The sequence below is a fragment of the Capra hircus genome, chromosome 12 (genome assembly GCF_001704415.2).
Source record: "Capra hircus breed San Clemente chromosome 12, ASM170441v1, whole genome shotgun sequence".
Classification (NCBI taxonomy): domain Eukaryota; kingdom Metazoa; phylum Chordata; class Mammalia; order Artiodactyla; family Bovidae; genus Capra; species Capra hircus.
Genome location: NC_030819.1, coordinates 9,874,752 through 9,897,884, shown reverse-complemented (window position 1 = coordinate 9,897,884; position 23,133 = coordinate 9,874,752). Strand labels below are relative to the sequence as shown.

General features: G+C 43.7%; 1 protein-coding gene across 5 annotated transcripts in view; it reads left to right on the top strand.

Moving 5' to 3' along the window:
- Nucleotides 19,091-23,133, top strand: part of CLYBL (citrate lyase beta like) — a 233,645-nt gene continuing 229,602 nt past the window's right edge. For all 5 annotated transcript variants that reach the window (XR_001918925.1, XM_018056399.1, XM_018056397.1 and 2 more), the window contains exon 1: nucleotides 19,091-19,182. Coding sequence is in view for 4 of the 5 variants with exons in the window: in XM_018056399.1 (XP_017911888.1) it covers nucleotides 19,121-19,182 (62 nt within the window). In the remaining variant the exon portion in view is untranslated. The remainder of the gene's footprint in view (nucleotides 19,183-23,133) is intronic.

Genomic DNA, 23,133 nt, shown 5'->3' with positions numbered 1-23,133 from the left:
TAACATTCCAGGTTCCTATGCAATATTGCTCTTTACAGCATCAGACCTTGCTTCTATCACCAGTCACATCCACAGCTGGGTATTGTTTTTGCTTTGGCTCCATCCCCTAATTCTTTCTGGTATTATTTCTCCACTGATCTCCAGTAGCGTATTGGGCACCTACTGACCTGGGAGTTCCTCTTTCAATATCCTATCATTTTGCCTTTTCATACTGTTCATGGGGTTCTCAAGGCAAGAATACTGAGGTGGTTTGCCATTCCCTTCTCCAGTGGACCACATGGTGTCAGACCTCTCCACTATGCCCGCCCATCTTGGGTGGCCCCACAGGGCATGGCTTAGTTTCACTGAATTAGACAAGGCTGTGGTATGAGTGATTAGATTGACTAGTTTTCTGTGATTATGGTTTCAGTGTGTCTGCCCTCTGATGCCCTCTCGCATAAAATTAAAAGACGCTTCCTCCTTGGAAGGAAATTATGACCAACCTAGAGAGCATATTCAAAAGCAGAGACATTACTTTGCCAACAAAGGTCCGTCTAGTCTAGGTTATGGTTTTCCCAGTGGTCATGTATGGATGTGAGAGTTGGACTATAAAGAAAGGTGAGCGCCAAAGAATTGATGCTTTTGAACTGTGGTGTTGGAGAAGACTCTTGAGAGTCCCTTGGACTGCAAGGAGATCCAACCATCCATTCTGAAGGAGATCAGCCCTGGGTGTTCATTGGAAGGACTGATGCTGAAGTTGAAACTCCAATACTTTGGCCACCTGATGTGAAGAGTTGACTCATTGGAAGAGACTCTGATGCTGGGAAGGATTGGTGGCAGGAGGAGAAGGGAACGACAGAGGATGAGATGGCTGGATGGCATCACTGACTCGATGGACATGAGTTTGAGTGAACTCCAGGAGTTAGTGATGGACAGGGAGGCCTGGTGTTCTGCAATTCATGGGGTCGCAAAGAGTCGGACATGACTGAACGATTGAACTGAACTGAACTGAATATTAGAAGAAACACTTTTCTCATCAAACATTCGTATCCACCCCACCAAAGTGGACTCTCATTGTCTGATTGGATAAATCATGGGGGCAGAGAAGGTGGTCACATGCATGACAGTCCCTTGGATTTCAAGAGTGGGGCATCCCCAAAAGGAGAGAAGCTGGGCAGACCAGGATGCCCATCTCCTCTCAGCTGCCCTGTCTCTACAATCTGGACAACTCTGAAGACTGAAGACTGCTGCAGGGGCAGACACTCAGGCTCAAAGAGTTTGTGTCACTTGGAAGAGCCCCACGATCAGCAAGATATCAAGCTGGGACTAGTGAGCTGGTCTGTCTGTCCCTGTTGGTCTCTCCTCTACCCCACACGGCCTTGTGATTATACTGCTATTGCTTCAAACCCACTGTGGCACCAAGTGAGGTCGTTGTTTTTCCCAAAATCGCATCCAAAGTCCCCCATAGCTACTGCCATTTCCTGTCCGCAGGTGTGAGATTCTGCTGTCTCCTTCCTCGAGTCAGACTCTTCTTTCATTCTCACGGCCAGTCGTCACTCTCTTCCCTCACTCTGTGCCTGCCACCTCCACACTTGCTCCGGGCTTATCGTCTGACATCCAGATGATGATCCTGTCTCTTTCCTATCCCAGTCCGTCCTGCACATAGCCACATGTTAAACTCCCTAAAGTATAGTTTCTTTTTTTAAAAAATGCTTTTAAAATATTTAATTGGATGCACCAGATCTTAGTTGAGGCATGCAGGTTCTTAGTTTCAGCATGTGGTATCTAGGTCCCTGACCGGGGAGCAAATCTGCATGGTTCCCCTGCATTGGGAGCATGGAGTCTTAAGCCTGGATCACCACGGAAGTCCCTAGCTTCTTAAAAAAATTTTTTTAATGATTTTTTTGGTGGGGGGAAGAGTGGTTAAAAGTGTGTCTCAGTTTGTATTACTGCAATGACAGCATAGCAGAGCCCTCAAAAACTCAGGGGCTTACCCTGTGGGTATTTATTACTGGCGAGTGTTTATCCGTCTGCTGAGGCTCAGCCAGTCTGGACTGAGCTGGGGGCTCTGCTTCCCGTTGGGGCAGCTTTGTGTCTCCTGCAGGTCTGAGGGGGCAGCTCTGCCCACAGGACCTTCCTCTCCCCGCCATCTCCTGTTCAGAGGGTGGGCTTTGCCAGAGGGTGCTCTTCTCACGGCAATGCAGAAACGCGGAGACTTCCCAAGGCCTAGAGTTGGAAACTGACACATCATCATTGGCCAAGCTCAAAGTCAAGGGACCAGGAGAGATAGTCGACCTCCGCTGAGCCTATGGAAGGGTGTGGATGCAGAGAAAAGGGGAGACCTGGAGTCATTAACCCAATCTACCGCAGAGTCCACTCTAGACTCTACCATCTGGATTTCAGAGTCTCCCATTGTCTGGTCTCCCTCCAATCATCCATCCAATACCCTTTGGGCTCTTCATCTGGGACATGTTTCATGGACCTTGGGAATCTTATAGAAGCCAGACAAGATTGGGCAATTCCAGACAGCAAACTATATTCACACTGCAGGCCAAACTTAGCCTGCCCCCTGCTTCTTTCCCACCACACACAAAAAAGAGGGGTATTTTATGGGTCTACTCGTTATTGGTAGGCTTTACAAAATAAACAATTTTTTTCCTCTAGGAAATAAACTAAGCCAGAGATCTTCTTTATGATTGTTTTTATGTAGTTCTTTAGGGAAAAACAAAATCTCAAGGAATTATTTTCTCAATAAACAGTGGCAACAGTTTATTTTTGTTGGCTTGACTTAAATCCTCCCCCACTTTCTTTTTTTGGATTGAGAGGTTGACTACAGAAATGAGAAAGAGACCATTTTTTTATTCTTTTTTTTGTGTGTGTGGTTTCTCTGGCTGGAAAAGAAAAAGTCTGCATTCTTACTGTATTCAGTGTACTTCAAAGATATAAAAATTTAGATATCAGGGTTATGGTTGTTCTAGATTTCAGTCTATTTATAACTTCCTCATATTTCACATTTGTTTGACCTCAGGTTAAAGGAATGCTTTTGAAAAGTATAACGATTTGATCCTAGCAATGGATGTAGCAAAAATACTGGGGTCAATAAGTTAAATTAAAAGGCTTAAAATAAAAAAAGAAGAAGAAAAAGAAGAAGAAAAACTAGACTTTGCCAACTTTAAGCTTAGGATTACATGACAATAGGAGAATCTCCTAGCTGTGTTCCTACAAAAAGTTTATGGTGCGAAAAATATTTTCCAAAGTTAACCAAAGTAAAGAAAATATTTGAATTAGAAGAAACTAATTTCCTAATATTTTGAACTCATTTTCATGGCTTACATAGGACTCTTCACTAGATTTGTTTTCAGTATTTTTACATATGTATTTTATTTCTTTTTACTTCCGCAGAAGAAAATATATGAATATTTCTATGTGTGTTGGAGTGTTACAATATAACCTTAAGTATATGTTTTAGTAATTTATTGAGAGCAAAGAAAACAAGTTTTAAAGCAGTATGTATATGTGTTGTATTTGTTAAGAGTGTTGTTGTTCAGTTGCTCAGTCGTGTCCAACCCTTTGCAACCCCATAGAAATATGTGTGTGTGTGTGTGTGTGTGTGTGTGTGCGTGTGAATCATCTATCCATCTATGGAGAGAGAGAAAAATACACACATACAATAGAAAAATGCTTAAGAATCTATCTATAAGGAAACCATCAGAATATTCATAATTATCTTTGAATGTTAACTTTCTCCCCATGCCCCCATTGATTTATTTCCATATATTACAATCAGTCTATAATGAATATATATTGAATACTAAATGGGATTTTAAAAGAGAGAGATGGGCTTCCCTGGTGGCTCAGTGGTAAAGAATCCGCCTGCCAATGCAGGAGATACGGGTTTGATCCCTGGTCTGGGAAGATCCCACGTGCCAGGGAGCAGCTAAGGCCGTGCGCCACAAGCGTTGAGCCTGTGCTCTGGAGCCTGGGAGCTAGAAGCACTGAAGTCTGCACGCCCCAGAGCCCTGCTCCACAGGAGACGTCACTGCAATGAGAAGCATGTGCACTGCAACAAAGAACAGCCCCGGCTCATCACAGCTAGAGAAAAGCCGGTGTGGCAGTGAAGACCAGCACAGCCACATAGAGATAAATAAAACTGTTTTTAAAAAGGGAGAGAGACATGTAACAGTTGGGCCTTTTCAACCTCTGGAATCCTAAAACTCCTCTAAATTGGAGAAAACTAGTGACGAAAACTTCAGAAGAAGCCTTGATTTTGAACGCTGGAAATCATCCGGCTAGCTGTATTGCTTCATTAGGCAGAAAACTAGAATGAGGAATATTATACATGGAAGAGGATGAATTGGGGTACCAATGATTGTTTCTTCACCAGACAGGTCCTCATTAATCCCTAGACTAGTGTACAAAATACAGAAGAGTAAGTTCCCCCTTCCCCCACCTCTCCACAAAAGAAATATAGGAGCCCAGAGTTCCCTCCAAGTCCAGGCTTTTGCATCAGTTTCAGGAGCAACTTAGAGGAAAATAGTCAGAAGACCAGAGTCACACAGATTAATATTATGGAAAAACAGAGTGGTTCCAAATAGGAAAAGGAGTACGTCAAGGCTGTGTATTGTCACCCTGCTTATTTAACTTCTATGCAGAGTACATCATGAGAAACGCTGGACTGGAAGAAACACAAGCTGGAATCAAGATTGCTGGGAGAAATATCAATAACCTCAGATATGCAGATGACACCACCCTCATGGCAGAAAGTGAAGAGGAGCTAAAAAGCCTCTTGATGAAAGTGAAAGAGGAGAGTGAAAAAGTTGGCTTAAAGCTCAACATTCAGAAAATGAAGATCATGGCATCCGGTTCCATCACTCCATGGGAAATAGATGGGGAAACAGTGGAAACAGTGTCAGGCTTAATTTTTTGGGGCTGCAAAATCACTGCAGATGGTGATTTCAGCCATGAAATTAAAAGACGCTTACTCCTTGGAAGAAAAGTTATGACCAACCTAGATAGCATATTCAAAAGAAGAGACATTACTTTGCCGACTAAGGTCCGTCTAGTCAAGGCTATGGTTTTTCCAGTAGTCATGTATGGATGTGAGAGTTGGACTGTGAAGAAGGCTGAGTGCCGAAGAGTTGATGCTTTTGAACTGTGGTGTTGGAGAAGACTCTTGAAAGTCCCTTGGACTGCAAGGAGATCCAACCAGTCCATTCTGAGGAGATCAACCCTGGGATTTCTTTGGAAGGAATGATGCTAAAGCTGAAACTCCAGTACTTTGGCCACCTCATGCGAAGAGTTGACTCATTGGAAAAGACTCTGATGCTGGGAGGGATTGGGGGCAGGAGGAGAAGGGGACAACAGAAGATGAGATGGCTGGATGGCATCACGGACTTGATGGACGCGAGTCTGAGTGAACTCCGGGAGATGGTGATGGACAGGGAGGCCTGGCGTGCTGCGATTCATGGGGTCGCAAAGAGTCGGACACGACTGAGTGACTTAACTGAACTGAACTGAAGGGAGATATTAACTTATGCTTGGAGATTTTCCTTATGCAGCAGTACTTGAAAAAATAGCCACGTTCAATGAGATGTTATGAATAAGATTAAATACTCATAATATGCATAGGTTAGAATTCTGCAGGGCATTTTATTTCTCAGAAATCAAGAGGAAGTACAGAGCTACTGTAAATTATTCATTATTTGGGTTTCTAAATGTAGTTCGCTAACATTTAAATACCAGAGAACACGTCACTGAAGAAATGATAGTAGTTTATGAACAAGGCAATCTCACAACTGGTTTTTAGAATCTACAGTGTGTGAGCTACTATGCCTATTGCAAGGAATACAGAGACGAATGAGGATATGGTCTTTGCATTCAGAAAGCTCAGCTTATCAGACATATAAGTTCAAGATGTGCTTTGTCCTTTTGTTTTAAATAATTCTTAGAGCAACAAATAAAAATAAAGCGCCATAACCAGTGAATGTTAGCCTCAGGAATAGGCTCTTTTGTTAGATGGACCATTTTTGCTGTGAATCAAGGCTGTTTATGTCATCACGAGCTGGGGAGTAAAGGTTTAGAAAAGGGGGATTAAGAAATCATTCAGAGAAATTACATCACATAAAATCCCAAATGCCCAGTTTATCAGGATGAATCTAAGTTTGGTTCCTATTGCTAAAAGAGAAAAAAAAGCGACTCACATGTTACTTACAAGCAAACCTTAGGGCATACCATTTATTATCAGCAATAAACAGATCTGATTCTTTTGTAAACGAGATTGTCAGGGCCCAGGGGATTTGTCAGAGCCTGGATAATCCTCAAATCGTCTGCCTGCCCTACCAGGGACGGGAGGACATTGTCAGTAATAAGGCTGGTTAGCAGTCTTCTTGTCTGGTGCATTAAAGATTATTCCACAAAAGCCAGAGGGTCTTAACCAACCAGCTTTCATCATAGGGTTCAATGTTACACATTTTATCAAGTCTCCTGTCCACAGAGGCTGGGAAGACTCTGTCAACTGTGCAAGTCGCTGGACCCTGAGTCTGGGAATCAGAGGCTGGGACTTGGGGAGTTTTCAAGCCAGTATGGTATATGAAACAGACCCAGAGCTCTGTGGCCATGGAGACGCCAGCATGCGTATGGTACCCCACTGTCCACAGGCAACCATGGTGCAGGGTCTCTGTGTCACGCTGCGTTAGGGACCTGGGTCTAGGAGGGTAAGACTGTGGCTTCTCTTCTTCTTTTTGACTTATTGTTCATATGATTTAAATTTAATGTTTTGAATAAATAATACATGTAAATGGTTCAAAAGTTTTAAAATTTCCAAAGGGATACGGTGGAAACCTTCCCCATCGCCATCTGCATGTGCCTCGTCCCTGCTTCCTCCAACAGGTGACCCCTATCATTTAGAAGCATTATTTTTCCTTTCGAGCTTCCCTGGTGGCTCAGATGGTAAAGAATCTGTCTGCACACAGGAGACCCAGGTTCCATCCCTGTGTTGGGAAGATCCCCTAGAGGAGGGCATGGCAACCCACTCTAGTATTCTTGCCTGGAGAATTCCATGGACAGAGGAGCCTGGTGGGCTGCGGTCCACCAAGGGCTGCAAAAAGTCAAACACGACTGAGTGACTAACACACACACACACATTTTTCCCTTCAGAGTTTTTTTCTTAATTATGCAGTCAAAATTTTAATAACAAAAAATACTATTTTTTTTAACATGGTCAAAGATACTTGGATAACTCCAGATTTTGAAAAAAACGGCCTAGCCCAACAGTACAACAATGCAACTCTGTACAGAACATTCCATAGATCAACAGAAAAAATGTTTAAGCACAAAAATAAGAAATATTTAAAGAGAATCTCTAAGCAGCATTTTATTTCTGCAAAAAGACATATAGTACTGATTAAATACTACAAGTGGTTTTCATTTATGAAAATACAGCTCAGGCTCTGCACCAGGAGAAGCCCTCACAATGAGAAGCCTGTACACTGCAGCTAGAGAGCTGCCCCAACCTGCTGCAACAGGAGCAAGGCCTCACATAGCAACGAAGACACAGCACAGCCCAAAATAAAACAAATTTAAAAATTAATAAAGTGTGAACCATATTTTTATTTGTCTTCTTTTTACACAAAAGATAGAATATAATACAATTGTTCTGTGCCGTGTCTTTTTTTCCCTTGCAATGCATTCTATTGTAATGAAACTGCTTCTGTATTACTACATTCAGAAATTAGTAAAAAGAATAAGGACATAAACTGTTAAGGAAATTCTTTTTATGATTGCATACTTTTCTATTGTTTCATGTACGTACTTTAAAAAATTGGCCCCATGATGAAACATTTAGATTTTTCCCTAATATTTTGCAATAACAAATCATGATACGATGAATAACCACGCACATTAGTTCCTTCACAAGTTATTACTATTTACCTTTCATAGGGCTACCTAGTAGTAGCCAAGACAGGGGCCGCTTTCCTTAGCACCATAAGTTAATAAATTAACTTATTATTTTGTTAATAAATTAACTTATTATTTTGTTAATAAATTAACTTATTATTTTGTTAATAAATTAACTTATTATTAAGTTAATTTAATATATTTCTAATAGATTTCTAAAAGATTTTCTAATAGATTTTTAAAAATTGAAGTATAGTTGGTTTATAATATGTTAGTTTCAGGTATACAGCAAAGTGATTCAGTTATACATACATACACACACATATTCTTTTTCAGATAATCTTCCCTTATTGGTTATTATGAAATATTGTTCCATATAGTTCCATACCTACCATATAGTTCCCTGCTATATGGTAGGTCCCTTTTGGTTTTATATATATATATATATATATATAATAATGTGTGTATGTTAATCTCAAACTCCTAATTTATCCCCCCACCATTCCCTTTTTGTGAAAGTGAAAGTCGCTCAGTCCTGTCCAACTGTTTGCGACCCCAAGGACTATAGAGTCCATGGGATTCTCCAGGCCAGAATACGGGAGTGGGTAGCCTTTCCCTTCTCCAGGGGATCTTCCCGACCCAGGAATCGAACCAGAGTCTCCTGCACTGCAGGCGGATTCGCCACCAACGGAGCTATCAGGAAAGCCCTTTGGTAACCACAAGTCCCTTTTTTGGTGACCATAGGTTTGTTTTCTACATCTGTGGGTCTATTTCTGTTTTGTAAGCAAGTTCATTTCTATCATTTTTTTAGATTTCATATGTAAGCAAGATATGATTTTGGTTTTTCTCTGTCTGACTTCCTTCACTTAGTTTGATAATCTCTAGGTCCATCCCCATTGTGGCAAATGGCATTCTGTCATTCTTTTCACGCCCGAGTTGTGGTCCATTGCACACATGCACCGCACTTTCACCCGTGCCTCTGCCGAGGGACATTTAGCTTACTTCCACGTCTTGGCCATCGTATACAGTGCTGCAGGAACACTGCGGTGCATATAGTTTTTTGAATTCGTTTTCGGCTGAAGCTGAAGCTCCAATACTTTGGTCACCTGATGTGAAGAGCCAACTCATTGGAAAAGATCCTGATGCTGGGAAAGATTGAAGGCAGGAGGAGAAGGGGACGACAGGATGAGATGGCTGGATGGCATCACCGACTCGACGCAAATGAATTTGAGCAAACTCAGGGAGACAGTGAAGGACAGGGAAGCCTGGCATACTGTAGTCCATGGGGTCACAAAAAGTCGAACAGGCCTGAGTGACTGAACAACAGCAATCAGCTATTCCATGACACAAGTGGGATTGCTGGACGTAGTACATTTTTACAGGTAACAAACGTCCTATTTATTTCCTAAACGTGTAATTTGTGAAGAGTCGGGCAAGGAGTCATTTCAAAGCCTGGCTATAACTTCCGTGCCTCCTCCATTCTCACTCTTATCCTTACGTGACTCCTTCATTTCCTCTCATCACTCAAAACTAACAACCTGGCCAGGTGGCTCAGTGGTAAAGAATCCACCTGCTAATGCAGGAGATGCAAGAGACGCAGGTTTGATCCCTGGGCCGGGAGGATGTCCTGGAGGGAGGGGATGGCAACCCACTCCACTATTCTTGCCTGAAAAATTTCACGGACAGAGGAGCCTGGTGGGCTGCAGTCCATGGGGTCCGAAGAGTCGGTCATGACTGAGCACGCACCGCATTTGCCCTCCCCCCTTGAATCTCATCATTTTCAGCTGCATTTGAACGGCTATTTGTCTTCTCTCAGAGGTAGGACAAAGTGGTGCTGAAGGATTTCTGACCTCTCCTTAGCAAGTCAACTTCCCAGCTATTCACTCAACATTTATTTAGCATCTACTGGGTCTCAGCATCATTTGAGGCATTGAACACACAGTGGAAAACAAAGCAAACTCAGGTTCCACCCCCACGGGGCTTACATTCTAATGGAAGGCAGCAAATGAATGACAGTAACGCCAGGCAATAAGCAAGTAAGTGTATAATGTGACTTCAGGCCTTGGGTCTCAATTTAAACAGTTCAGGAGTGGAGAATCCTTTTCAAATGACATACAGAGAAAAGATCCCAAAATTCTGGCTTGAAAAAGTACTGAAGCTGCTCTCTTTAGGAACTTTCCGTCAAGGAGGTTCTGGCCAGAGCGAGAGTTTGATGATTCTGTCTGACACTGATAGAGATATTTGCGGTCATCTGAACCAACTGTGCCACTTTGGGCTTGAAATTGGCTGGTTTGTATGAAGCAGTGTGCTTGGGCCGGTTTTATTTTTACTGGATGTATTCGCTTCTTCCTGCTGCTGTACTAAATGACCACAACCTTGGTGCCTTAAAACAACACAGCTTTATTATCTTACAGTTCTGGAGGTAACAAGTCCAAAATAGCTCTCATGGGGATAAAACTGAGGCGTCAGCAAAACTGTGTTCCTCCTGGCAGCTGGAGAGGAGAAGCCGTTTCCTTGCCTTCTCCAGTCTCTGGAAGATGCCTGCATTCCTCGCCTTGGGCCCCTCATCCCTCTGAACTTGAGTCTATGTCGTATCTTGTTCTGACCCTGATCCTCTTGCTTCTCTGTCCCAAGGACCGTGTGATTACCACACAATCCAGAATAATCACCCCATCTCAAGATCCTTAATTTCATCACATTTGCAAAGTAACATATTCACAGGTTCTGGAAATAAGCATGCAGACATCGTGGGGGCTATTATGCAGCCCACAGCACAGGCAATTAAGAAAAAAAAGAAACTGGGGACTTCCCTGGCGGTCCGATGGTTAAGACTCCATGCTTCCAATGCATGAGGCAAGAGTTTGATCTCTGATCAAGGAACTAAGAACTTGTGTGCTGTGAGGTGAGTCCAAAATATAAAAAGTTTTTCAAAATTAAAAACGAAGAAACAGCATATATATTAAGATAATTATATACTATGATAATTATATATTATTCTATATAATATATATTAAGAATTATATATTAAGATAATCCTTAATATAAAAAGTGAATTAAAGTGACAGGGGTTCCCTTATCTGCACATCCTCTCCAGTATTCATTGTGAGGTGGGTGAAGCCAGAGCCTGTTATACAGAGCGAAGCAAGTCGGAAAGAGAAAGACATGCATATTGATGCATGAGTATGGAATCTAGAGAGATGGTACTGATGAAGCTATTTGCAGGGCATTAATGAAGAAGCAGCCACAGAGAGGAGACTTGTGGATACAGGAGGGGAAGGAGAGGGTGGGACGAATGGAGAGAATAGTATGGAAACATACACATCACCATGTGTAAAATAGATAGCCCGTGGGAATTTGCTGTGTGTCAAGGGGAGTTCAACCCAGTGCCCTGTGACCCCCTGGAGGGGTGGGATGGGGTGAGAGGTTGGGGGGGCATCCAGGAAGAAGGAGATATGTGCGTACCTGTGGCTGATTCGTGTTGATGCATGGCAGAAGCCAACACAATATTGTAAAGCAATTATCCTCCAATTGGAAAAAAAAAAAAAAAGCAACAGGGAAAACTAAGCAAAGGATAAAAATCTTGGCAGAGGATACCTCAAGATTGAAACTTCCAGTTTGACAAATGATTTCTAAACGTCTGTCAGATGCCAGGCTGTGTTCCGGGGGCTTGGTATACATCAGTGAACAAAACAGGCAAAAATCTCTGTTCTCACAGGGCTTACATTCAACAGAAGCATCGCAAATAATATCTAGTTATTTAGAAGTGCTTTGGCAAAAGTCTGTTAACCTTTGCCCTGCTTCATTTTGTACTCCAAGCCCAAACTTGCCTGTTAATGCAAGTTAACTGACTTCCTACTTTTGCATTCCAGTCCCTGAGGATGAGGGCTTCTCTGATAGAATCCTCCTGCAATGCGGGAGACCTAGGTTTGATCCCTGGGTTGGGAAGATCCCCTGGAGAAGGGAAGAGCCCACTCCAGTGTTCTGGCCTGGAGAATTTCATGGACAAAGAGTCGGACACGACTGAGTGACTTTCACTTTCACTTTTTCCCCTGCACTTTTTCCCCTAGGATGAGACTAAACAACAACAAAGGGCTTTGGAAAAAAGGAAGTGAATCAGGGGAAGGGCCCCAGAGAGAGTCCCAGAGGGAGAGTGTAGGAGGTTGGAGAGGTGGGGGTGGGGGAGGCGGGGGTGGTGGGGGTTGGGAAACCATCTGCCTGAGACACTAGGGGGCGCTGCAGCACAGTTTCAGAGGCTGAGATTCGAAAAGAACCTTAGTTACACAATCAGTATTTGGGAGCCAGAAGGAATTTTAGAGGTCAGCTAAGCCTAACTTCCCCCACCTTATAAAGAGAAAGCTGAGGCTCAGAAAGTCCACAATGTGGTCTCTAGTTAGTTTGCATTTGGCCTAAATTTGACAGACAGTCTCCTCTCTCCCCAAGAAAGCCAGACACAGTCATCACGTTATCAAAGGCAGCGCCTGCCAGGAGGTAAGGCTGGGAGGGTTTTGTATTAGAGCAGCGGGAGGCCTGGATGGTTTCAGAGTGTAGTTCTATCCATGCCACTGTTGAAAAATTATTCTACAGAACTTCTAATATGCTTCTTTCTAAGTGCAACATTCTGAAGTCTTGAATCAGTGACACTGGCCTCCAGCCTTTGAGACGCAACTTTGGTGAAAATAACCTACATGGGCCAGACACCCAAAGGAAGGGGAAAATGGATTATGATAAAGAGCCTTTGGTGTTTGTAACAAAGGAATAATGCAGCTTCATTTTCCTAATCGGCACTGCTGTAAGTGGTTATTTAAGTTATTCAAGCTTGAAATGATTACTGTAAACCATGGGTTGATTATTATTGTTATTCAATATCTCCTGGGGTGTGACTGTTTTCCAAAAGTGTAGCTGAGCCAATACAAAAATTCAGTACCTCGAAGATTAACAGTGAGAGTTATTCGAGTTTCATGACAATTATTAAGACCAAATGGTGGGACTTCCCCGGCAGTCCAGTGGTTAAGACTCTGCCCTTCCAACGCAGGGAACCAGGGTTCGATCCCTTGTCAGGGGACCTAGGATCCTGCATTCTCTGCTGTCAGAAGAAAAACAAAAAGACCAAGTGGTGACAATGTACCCTGTTTCCATTCAGGAGACCCTTGTGTTGGAGGGCAGCGTTGCTTGAGACTTGGGTGTTCCTGTGGTTTAGTCTGGAGCAGCCCTCTCTGCTTGCTCCGGTCTTCCTCTAACGTCTCAGGCTCACTCCCCAGGTCCAGTTTTATCCCTTCTCTGCAGAGCCTCCTGGTTTCCCTGGCCCTCTCACACAGAAGGAATTGCAGCATCTTTTCTATTTCCATATTCCCCGTCCCACATGCACCAGCAGACTCAGAGCTCACCTGTTTTTCCCACTTACCTGGCTGCCCCTTTCTTGCTGCTTTTTAAAATCGTTTGTTCTTTTTAAAGAATTAAAAACAGAACTACCATATGATCCAACTATTCTACTCCTGGGCATTTATCCAAAGAAAATGAAACACTAATTAGAAAAGATATGTGCACATGGATGCTCATAGCGGCGTTATTCACAATAGCCAAGAAGTGGACCCAACCTCAGTGTCCATTAACAGATGACTGGATAAAGAAGATGTAGTGAACACATACCATGGAATATTACTCAGCTACAAAAAAGGAATTTAAAAACTGCTATTTGCAAAAACATAGATGGACTGGAGGGTATTATGCTTTGTGAAGTAAGTCAGATAGAGAAAGACAAGTAAATACTGGATGTTTTCACTTATATATGGAATCTAAAAAATAAAACATGAATGAGTATAAGAAAACAGACTCATGGATATGAATGACTTTAAATGGCAGGTAATATATAAAAATATTGAATTACTATGTTATACATCTGAAACTATATAACATTGTAAATCAGTTATACTTTAAAAATAGGTTAATGAAATCTTTTTTCTTATTTGGAAAAATATGAACTTCATAAAATTCACCATTTTAACCGTATTACATGTACAGCTCACTGGCGTTAAGTACACTCACACTGCTGTGGACCCATCACCATCCACCCCTAGACCTCTGTTCATCTTTCAGAAAGACTTCATCTTTCTGAACTCTGTACCCATCAGACACTAGCTCCCTATTTCCCTTCCCTCCAGGCCCTGGCAGCCCCCATTCTCTTTCTGTCTCTATGAATTTGACTACTCTGGGGAACTTCATATAAGTGAAATCGTGTATAGTACCTGTCCTTTTTTGACTGGCTTATTTAATTTAGCATAATGTCCTCAAGCTCCATCCATGTTGTAGCTCATGCCTGAACTATGAGATCAGGAATCATGTCAATAAATGTTTGTCTGAGCTGGAAAAGAATGAGTTGGATTTGAAGGTAAAGTCATGAGATCTGTTCAGTTCAGTTCAGTTGCTCAGTGGTGTCCTCCTCTTTGCGACCCCATGAACCACAGCACACCAGGCCTCCCTGTCCATCACCAACTCCTGGAGTTCACCCAAACTCATGTCCATTGAGTTGGTGATGCCATCCAGCCATCTCATCCTGTCATCCCCTTTGCCTCCCGCCTTCAATCTTTCCCAGCATGAGGGTCTTTTCAAATGAGTCAGCTCTTTGCATCAGGTGGCCAGAGTATCGGGGCTTCAGCTTCAACATCAGTCCTTCCGATGAACACTCAGGAATCTGTAGATAGTCTCAAAAGAGAGGAAATAAACACTGACTGCCCGATGTCAACAGGGTGAGCCTACAGGACCTGGGGCTTCACCTCCACCTTCCAGAGCTCATGCGAATGTCTCTTGGGAACAACCCCAACCTGGTATCCCACAGGCAAGGAAATTCTGGGAGAAGTGGTCCCAGCCAAGCTGAGCCAACACTATGAAAGCCATCACGATGCTATTACAGTGTATTCCACACAGGAGAGAGCTTCCATATTGGCCAGATGGAGATAAGGACCAAACCCTCTCTCGACAATTTACATTTCTGGTGACTGGAAGAATTTTCCACGGATGGTCTCTGGCTCCATGCCCTCCAAATTCTGTTTCTCTTTTACTACGCACGCACTGCTGGGGCCAGGTGCCCAAGGGGCATGTTCTTATTGGGATATGACCTCTGACCTTTGCATCTTTATACACACAAGTCAGTACAGTGGGCAGCAGAACTCCTGAAAGCCATTCTTAAACCAGAACTGCTCATAATTAAACATGGAAGTGACTGCAAATCACAGAAACGTATTCTATTAAATCTAAGCCAAATATGTCTCAGCTCAGCTTTTCCTTAGCTGGACTCCCAAAATACATGCAGCTGTTCCAACGCCATCCAACATCAAGGAAATCTGAGAGAGGTACAGTTGGAGTAGACGAAGAAAGTATCTTAACCAACGGTAGTTAAAATATCTTACTTTGGTACAGTTTACAAAAACAAATGCCCTTGTGCCCTGGTGGGCACTTGGAGGGGACCAGTGCAAGTCAGCGGCCCTGAGGTTAACTGGCTTTGGATAAATTTGCATCTGGCTCTTTCTATGCAAGGCATTATTTGAATTGATTTTTAATTTTTTGTTACGAATATTTTTAAACATATGTAAATTGAGGAACACATAATAAACCCCACTCCCACCCATGTACCCATTTCTCAGCTTCAACAGTGATCATCGTTGATTGGTTATTCTGGTACCCACCCTCGTCACCTGCAAGCCCAGTGTGCGCTGGAGTTGTGATGCTTCTGTTAGCCTTCCTTCTTATCTCACCAGATTGCTTAACTCAACAAGGTCTCACAGAATTATTCAACCTGCTAAATTTAATTTTTTTAGTGCCCTTGGAGCAAACACAATTTTCTTTTTCTTTCAGTTTTGGAGGCTTGAGTAAAGACAGATTTGACTAGCTCCAGGAAAAGAACTCTATCCCTTTCTCTATTATATCTGGAAAAATAGTTTCCTCCAGGAATCCGTATACGAGGTAGATGAAGTTAATAAAGTCTACCAACATTAGGAAGTGAAGTGAAGTTGCTCAGTCGTGTCCAACTCTTAGTGACCCCATGGACTGTAGCCTACCAGGCTCCTCAGTCCATGAGATTTTCCAGGCAAGAGTCCTGGAGTGGGTTGCCATTTCCTTCTCCAGGGGATCTTCCTGACCCAGGGATCGAACCCCGGGTCTCCCACATTGTAGGCAGACGCTTTACCGTCTGAGCTACCAGGGAAACAATCCTTAAAACCCACAAGTTAGTAATCTCACAAGAGTTCAATAAAACCACAGTAGTCCTGGTTAGAATGGGCATAGCTATAATTTCTTCAAGCAGAATTTGAAAGAAATTGGAATCAGCAAAAGAGTCACTGGTGGTTGTATTTTACCTAAAAAATTCATAAGGTCTGGGGCATTTTTAGTAAGGATAACAACTCACATGGCAGTTCTCAGAATTATAATGAGGCCAGAGGAACATTTTCATCTTATATTTATTAAATACCCACAGGTGGCAAGTCACTGGGCCTCGTGCTGGGGGCACACAGCAATGACAAGATACACTGGGTCCCTGCTCTTAAAGAGGTCACATTCTATTTCTATAGACAGTGTTTCTAGAGCAGATCACTAGCAGCCTTTCTGTGAGTGGGAAAGTCCAAACATCCCCTAGCCCTACTTTCTAAATGACAACCACACACTCCCAAACCCATCCGACTATGGGCATACTCCCTCCCACCTTGAGAACCACGGGAGGAAGGGCAAGAGTAAGAAAGTAAACTCACAAGTTGGTAAAGAAACGCTGTGATGCGGGCTGTGATGGAGACGCTCAGGTGGCTGTGCCAGTGAAACAGACCAGGAGGATGCTCTAGTGCGGGTTGTCGGCTCAGGCTCTTCGAGCAGGTGGCAGGTAGGGTATGCGACAGTCTAGCCATAAGACTTCTGGGGATAAGAAACAGCATGTGCCCTGAAGTGGGAGAGAGCTTATCATGTTAAAAAAAACAAAAAACTTCCCTGGTGGTCCCGTGGTTAAGACTGCAAGCTTCCAAAGCAGAGGGTACAGGTTCCATCTCTGGTCAGGGAACTAGGTCTCTACATGCTGTGGGGCTTGACCCCCCCCCAAAAAAAAAAAAACAAAAACAAATCCCTCCTCCCAAAAAATCCCACAGAAAGAAGATAGGTGGGGCTGAGACGAAGTTGAAGAGACAGGCAGGGGCCAAATTAGAGTACGGGCTTCAGAGTCACAGTGAAGAACTGGGGTTTTATTCTAAACACTGTCAAAAGTTGATAAGTAACAGAAGTAAAACCAACGGATGCCCGAGGTAGTAATTGGTGAAAGTTTATTGTGGACAGACCGAAAAGACGTCTTGCAAACTGGAAGCACTCAAACCAAAGCATGGAATGAGACCAAGCAGCTCATTTAGTGAGAAAGTAGTGACTGTTTATTCTTCACAGTGATCAGTTATGATATTTATGGTATTCGACTTTTCTTCAATGATAAGGAATTGAGCAGCGGTTACCTCATATCAGCCTTGGGAAGTAGTTCAAGTTTTGCTTGTGATTTCCAGAGGCATAAGCAAGAAATAACCTAGGTCAAGTTGTCTTGCAAAATAAGTCAAATTAGGCTTTGTACAGTGAAACTTTGTTTGTCTACTCAGAATTTTCAAGGTGGGTCTTCATTTGTTTTTTAACACTTCTCATCAGATGTCACTAAGGAGTGTTAAGAAAGGAATTGGTGTGATGATAATAAGTAGTTAACATTACTGAGCATGTGCTCTGAGCCAGAAGAGGTTTTAAGCTCTTTATATACACTAATGCAACATATCCTTATAATACCTTATAATTACCTTATGAGGTGAGTACTATTTGTATTTCCTTTTTACAGGAGGAAACTGAAGCAGGGTGAGGTTAAGTAATTTGCCCAAAGTCACACAGCTGGTAAGCCGTTCAATACCTTCGTATTCTCCTGACTGTGAAGCTAGAGTTGTATTTGCTATCTGGCAGGAAGGAGTCGGAGTGAAGGGTGGTGTGTGCTGCCCCGTGTCTTCAACAAGCATTTCCCTGGCCCAGAAAACTGCCAGCAGTAGCTATTCTGACCCTATTACAGGCATAAATGCTCCATAAAGGATTAACTGTTAACCAAGGCACGCACAAGGTGAGGCTCACAAACTTTGTTAGGTAATATTTAAACAAAACCAACAAAGAAATCCCTTGAAAATCTGGCTATGTTGGGCTGGGAATATGCAAGGTCTCTCAAAAGCCACCCTAAAAACCCAGAAGCGTGGGCAGGGTTGGATTCAATCACCCAAAGACCCGCTCAAGAAGGAACCCCTCACCCCTCCTTTAGACTTTGCTTCGCGTTTCAGCCTGGAACCTGAAGTGAAGTGAAGTGAAAGTCGCTCAGTAGTGTCAGACTCTTTGCGACCCCATGGACTATATAGTTCATGGAATTCTCCAGGCCAGAATACTGGAGTGGGTAGCCTTTCCCTCCTCCAGGGGATCTTTCCAACCCAGGGATTGAACCCAGGTCTCCCACATTGCAGGCGGATTCTTTACCAGCTGAGCCACAAGGGAAGACTCTTGAGGGTCCCTTGGACTGCAAGGAGATCCAACCAGTCCCTCCTAAAGGAAATCAGTCCTGAATATTCATTGGAAGGGCTGATGCTGAAGCTGAAGCTCCAATACTTTGGCCCCCTGATGCGAAGAACTGACTCATTTGAAAAGACCCTGATGCTGGGAAAGATTGAAGGCGGGAGAAGGGACGACAGAGGACAGGATGGTTGGATGGCATCACCGACTCAATGGACATGAGTTTGAGTAAGCTCCGGGAGCTGGTGATGGACTGGGAGGTCTGGCATGCTGCAGTCCACGGGGTCGCAAAGAGTCGGACGCGACTGAGCGATTAGACTGAACTGAGTACTTTGGCCACCTCATGTGAAGAGTTGACTCATTGGAAAAGACTTTGGTGCTGGGAGGGATTGGGGGCAGGAGAAGGGGATGACCGAGGATGAGATGGCTAGTTGGCATCACGGACTCGATGAACGCGAGTCTGAGTGAACTCCGGGAGTTGGTGATGGACAGGGAGGCTTGGCGTGCTGCGATTCACGGGGTCGCAAAGAGTCGGACACGACTGAGCGATTAGACTGAACTGAACTCAGCCTGGAAGCTCTGACAGCCCGAGGGGGCAGCTCAGAGGGCGGGGGCGTGGCTTGCGGGGAGTGGGCGGGGCGTGGAGAGGGGCGGGACAAAGTGAAGACGGACAGGGCGGGGGCGGGGCGCGCGCGTCGGGAAGATGGCGCAGCGATTGCTGAGGAGGGCGGCGCGAGGAGCGACGGCGGCGGCGCTGCCTAGGCTGTGAGTGCAGGTCCCCAGTCCCCCGCCGCTCGGCCGCGCTCGTTGTGGGTCGGGATTCGGCTCGGCGCTGCGCAGGCGCGGCCTCCTCGGCCCCTGGCGGAAAGCCCCGCGGGCCGCGAGCGCCGAGAACCTCCCGAGCGCGCGTGCTCGACCTTTGCCAAGGTCGGCAACGCCCCGCGGGGGTCGCCCCCACCCCCCGCAGTGTCGGCGCCTCAGTGCGGGAGGGCTGCAGCCTGAGTCTGGAAAATGGGTACAAACTTTCGACCTCTCAAACCCAGAAAACAGAACTCGCGGTCCCACACAGGGAAGCCAGGAACGTAGGGCCCGGAGGCGGCTCGCCTCCACCTGTTTGTTCACGCAGCGGTTCCCAAACTGTTTGGTCTCAGGACCCCTTTACTCGCTGAGAAATGATTGAAGACCTCGAAGAGTTTTTGCTTATATCTGTTGATTTTTTTTAATTTAAAAGTTTCGTCATTTTAAAATCACAAATCCATTTAAATTGAACGCAGATTGCATCTTTAATGAAAAATATTTAAAAAAAAAGAAAAGTGGCGTGGTTTTATATTTTTTAAAATGTCTTCAGTTTAATTAAGGACAGTTGGAGTCTCATATCACCTGTCTTGGAGAAAGTTTACCTAGAAATTTCCAGGCTCATGCACAAGCCAGTTGGAAAAGGGAAGACCTCGAAGACCCTTTCACAGGTTCTCAGGGTGCCGCCTCCTCACCCCAGGTGTCCTCAGATGACGCTTTGAGAACCGCTGGTTGAGATTTGCTTGTTTGCCAACCACATGCGCATATGTGTTCCCTCATTGTTTCCTGATCACTATGGAAAGAAGCTGGGTGACTCATTTATAAAGATGAGGAAACCAGGGCTGGCAGAGGCTGACTGACACTCAAAGCAGAGAATGGCAGAGTTGGGTTCAAAAACCAAATCAGAGGCTCCTGCTCTGGACCTTGGTTACATCTGCTTGCGCGGTACTTCCTGACTCACTGGTGTTCCATGCCCGGAGCCACCTGGCTTGTGCATCCCACCTTCCCATTTCCTAGATCCTGGCCTGGTAATCTCTCCGGGTTCTGGGGTCAACAGTGAAGCCAGAGGAGCCCCTGAAAGGGTGTATTCAGACCCTTCCAGAAAGTCCTTTTCTGGCCTATGAAGGGGCCAGCTTCCGTGGCCTCTTCAACAATGGGTCCAGTGACCACACCCGGTCACTGACTTCTAAGGCTCCTGGGGCTAAGCCCATAATGCACTTCATTCCTCTTAGCACGCTGGCCTATTCTCAGCACTCCACCAAGGCTGTGGCAGCGGGCTTTCATGCAGACCCCTTCCCAGGTTAAATTCTGTGGGTCCTGGCGCCTTCAGAACACCCGGGGATGGGAAAAGTAAGTGTGCCCAAGATCAGCTTTAAAAAGTCTGCCTGCAGGGGTCTTACTTTCTATCCCAGTTGTCTAGCACTTCCGCTTCAAGCCAGTGGACTGGCTTCTGGTGGCTTTTCTCTTCTGTTTTTAGAGCATCAGCAGCGTTGCTGTTAGGCAGTTAATGAGACCTCTTCCCGACCCTCCAGCGTTTCCCTCTGTTGCGGAGGTGTCCCTGGTGCTTCCCTGCCTTTCCTTTCTCCAGCCCAGCAGCTCTCTGCTGCTACTGACCAATTTACAGAAATACCCTGCCCTCTTTGGGGGCACGTAACTGCCCACAGCTAGGAATGTCTTTTAAATCCTCTCAGCTGGCAGAGCAAAGAAATTTGTGTAAATTTCTGTAAATTTTGTAAATTTGTGTAAATAGTAATCCATGCATATGTACAGATCTAGAAATATTTCTCATGTAACCGTCAGCATCTATATTAAGCTAAAGGTGAGTTCATATTATATTCTAATCCATTACCACATGGATCATTCTAGGCTCCTCACCTGGCTTGTTTGTAAATTTTTACCCCAACAGTGAGAGACCTGGCTCCCACCATACACTATCCAGTCACTTAGTTATTCAATTTCAGTGTATATGTAGCAGTGTCTGACTTGTTAGACCATACTTCACGGGAAAAGACTTTAAAAGTCCGGAGCTTAGGTACAGTTCCTTTCCCTTTAGTCGTAGAGATTCCACTTATTTTCAGTTACTTGGGTTAGCACCTTTTCTCCCCAGCCCCTCCAGTGAGGTGATTTCATACATTTGTAAAACAGTAAGATTCTCTTTAGCCTGTTGATGTGGCAGATGATATTAAGTGATTTCTGAATATTGGGCTAGCCTTGTATACCTGGAATAAATCCCACTTGGTCATGGCCTATAGTTATTTTTATGTATACATTGTTGGATTTGATTTGTGAATATTTTTTGAGGGCTTTACATCTATATTCATGAGTGACGTTAGTTAGTCTGTAGTTTTCCTTTCTTGTAATGTATTTCTTTGGTGTTGGTTTCTATATGTTTCGTCTCTTTTTTGTTCTTACATTCTTTTACTGTTGCTTTCTTTTGCATTAAGTGAATATTTTCTTGCATGATATTTTTTATTTCTTTAATGATTTTTTTCACTTTTTTTAGTGGTTGCCCTCAGGCTTGCTATATGCCTCTTTAAAAAAGTGTGGTAAAATATGTATAACAAGCTTTGCCATCTTAACTGTTTTGGGTGTACAGATTATCGTACATTCACAGTGCTGCAGACATCATCATTATCCCCTCAGTTTTTTCATCACTCCAAACAGAAACTCTGCACCTATTAACAGTAACTCCTCATTCCCTAGCACCTGGTATTCTCTAATCTACCTTCTGTCTTCTTAAATTTGCCTCTTTTAGGTATTTCATATAAGTGGAATCACACAATATTTGTCATTTTGTTTCTGGCTTATTTCACTTAGCATAATTCAAGAGTCTTCCATGGTGTGTAGCATGTATTAGAACTCCATTCCTTCCTATGGCTGGATAGTATTTAATTGTTTGTATATCACTGTACATATCTTATCAGAATCTACTTTTGATTTATACTGACTTAACTCCAGACAATAGAGAAATATTATATCTATATAGTTCCCTTTTCTTCTTTTTTATTATATGATTATTTTTACGTATTGTATGTATATAGAAAGCTGTCTCATCAGTTGTTATCTTCTTCAGTTCTGGAAAATCTTTGCTTTCAGGTCACCAGGTGACATGCAGTTCCAGTCAGACTTCGCAGTTTATTCAGGGGTGTCACATGAATCCAGGAGTCTGTTCCTTGGAGTTTGGTGGCACAGTGGTTGGTTAGCAGTATCTTTCCAGTGAGATTGAAGAGAGTTCTGGAGGTGTCTTTTTCAAAAGATGAAATCTCCAGGTTGTAATCAGTGTGTGATGCTTAAGGTCTTCATTTCCTGAGGGCACACTGTGAAAAGATTGCTCTACCAAAACATGGTTACTTTTAACAGCACCAGTTAGGCCTTTGCAATATTAGAGTATCTCTGCTTTTATCAGCTGTGGGTCAAAAGAAGCAGGAGTCAAGTGTATTGGACATTCTGTGACTGTTCCAAAGGATGCGAGTTTATGAGTTCCAAAGGGGTGGATCTGAGATTTAGAAATATCAATGGAATGCTTTTGGCCAAAATAGTTGGAGTGTCTCTACAGGTTTGCCAATTGAGTCTTAATAATGATGTTAGTGTGTTTAACTAAACAAGATGATCGAGGGTGGCAAGTACAATGAAAGTGCTGTAAAACCAAACAGACAGCACATACTTGTCGAAGTGCCTGGCCAGTAAACATGGATTCCTTAATTACTATGAAGTTTGAGAGGAATTCTGCAGGGGAAGCCTTTGGTTCAGTGGGAAACATACAGGCCGTGAGTGAAACACATTTATATCCACTAGATGGAGTAAATGTATAAAATTCATTTGCCAGACCTCAGATGGTTCATTAAACAGGTTAAAATACCTGGGAGCAATAAGAATGGCTTCCCTGGATTGTACTTTGGACTGTGTAACAGGTGAGGGAGA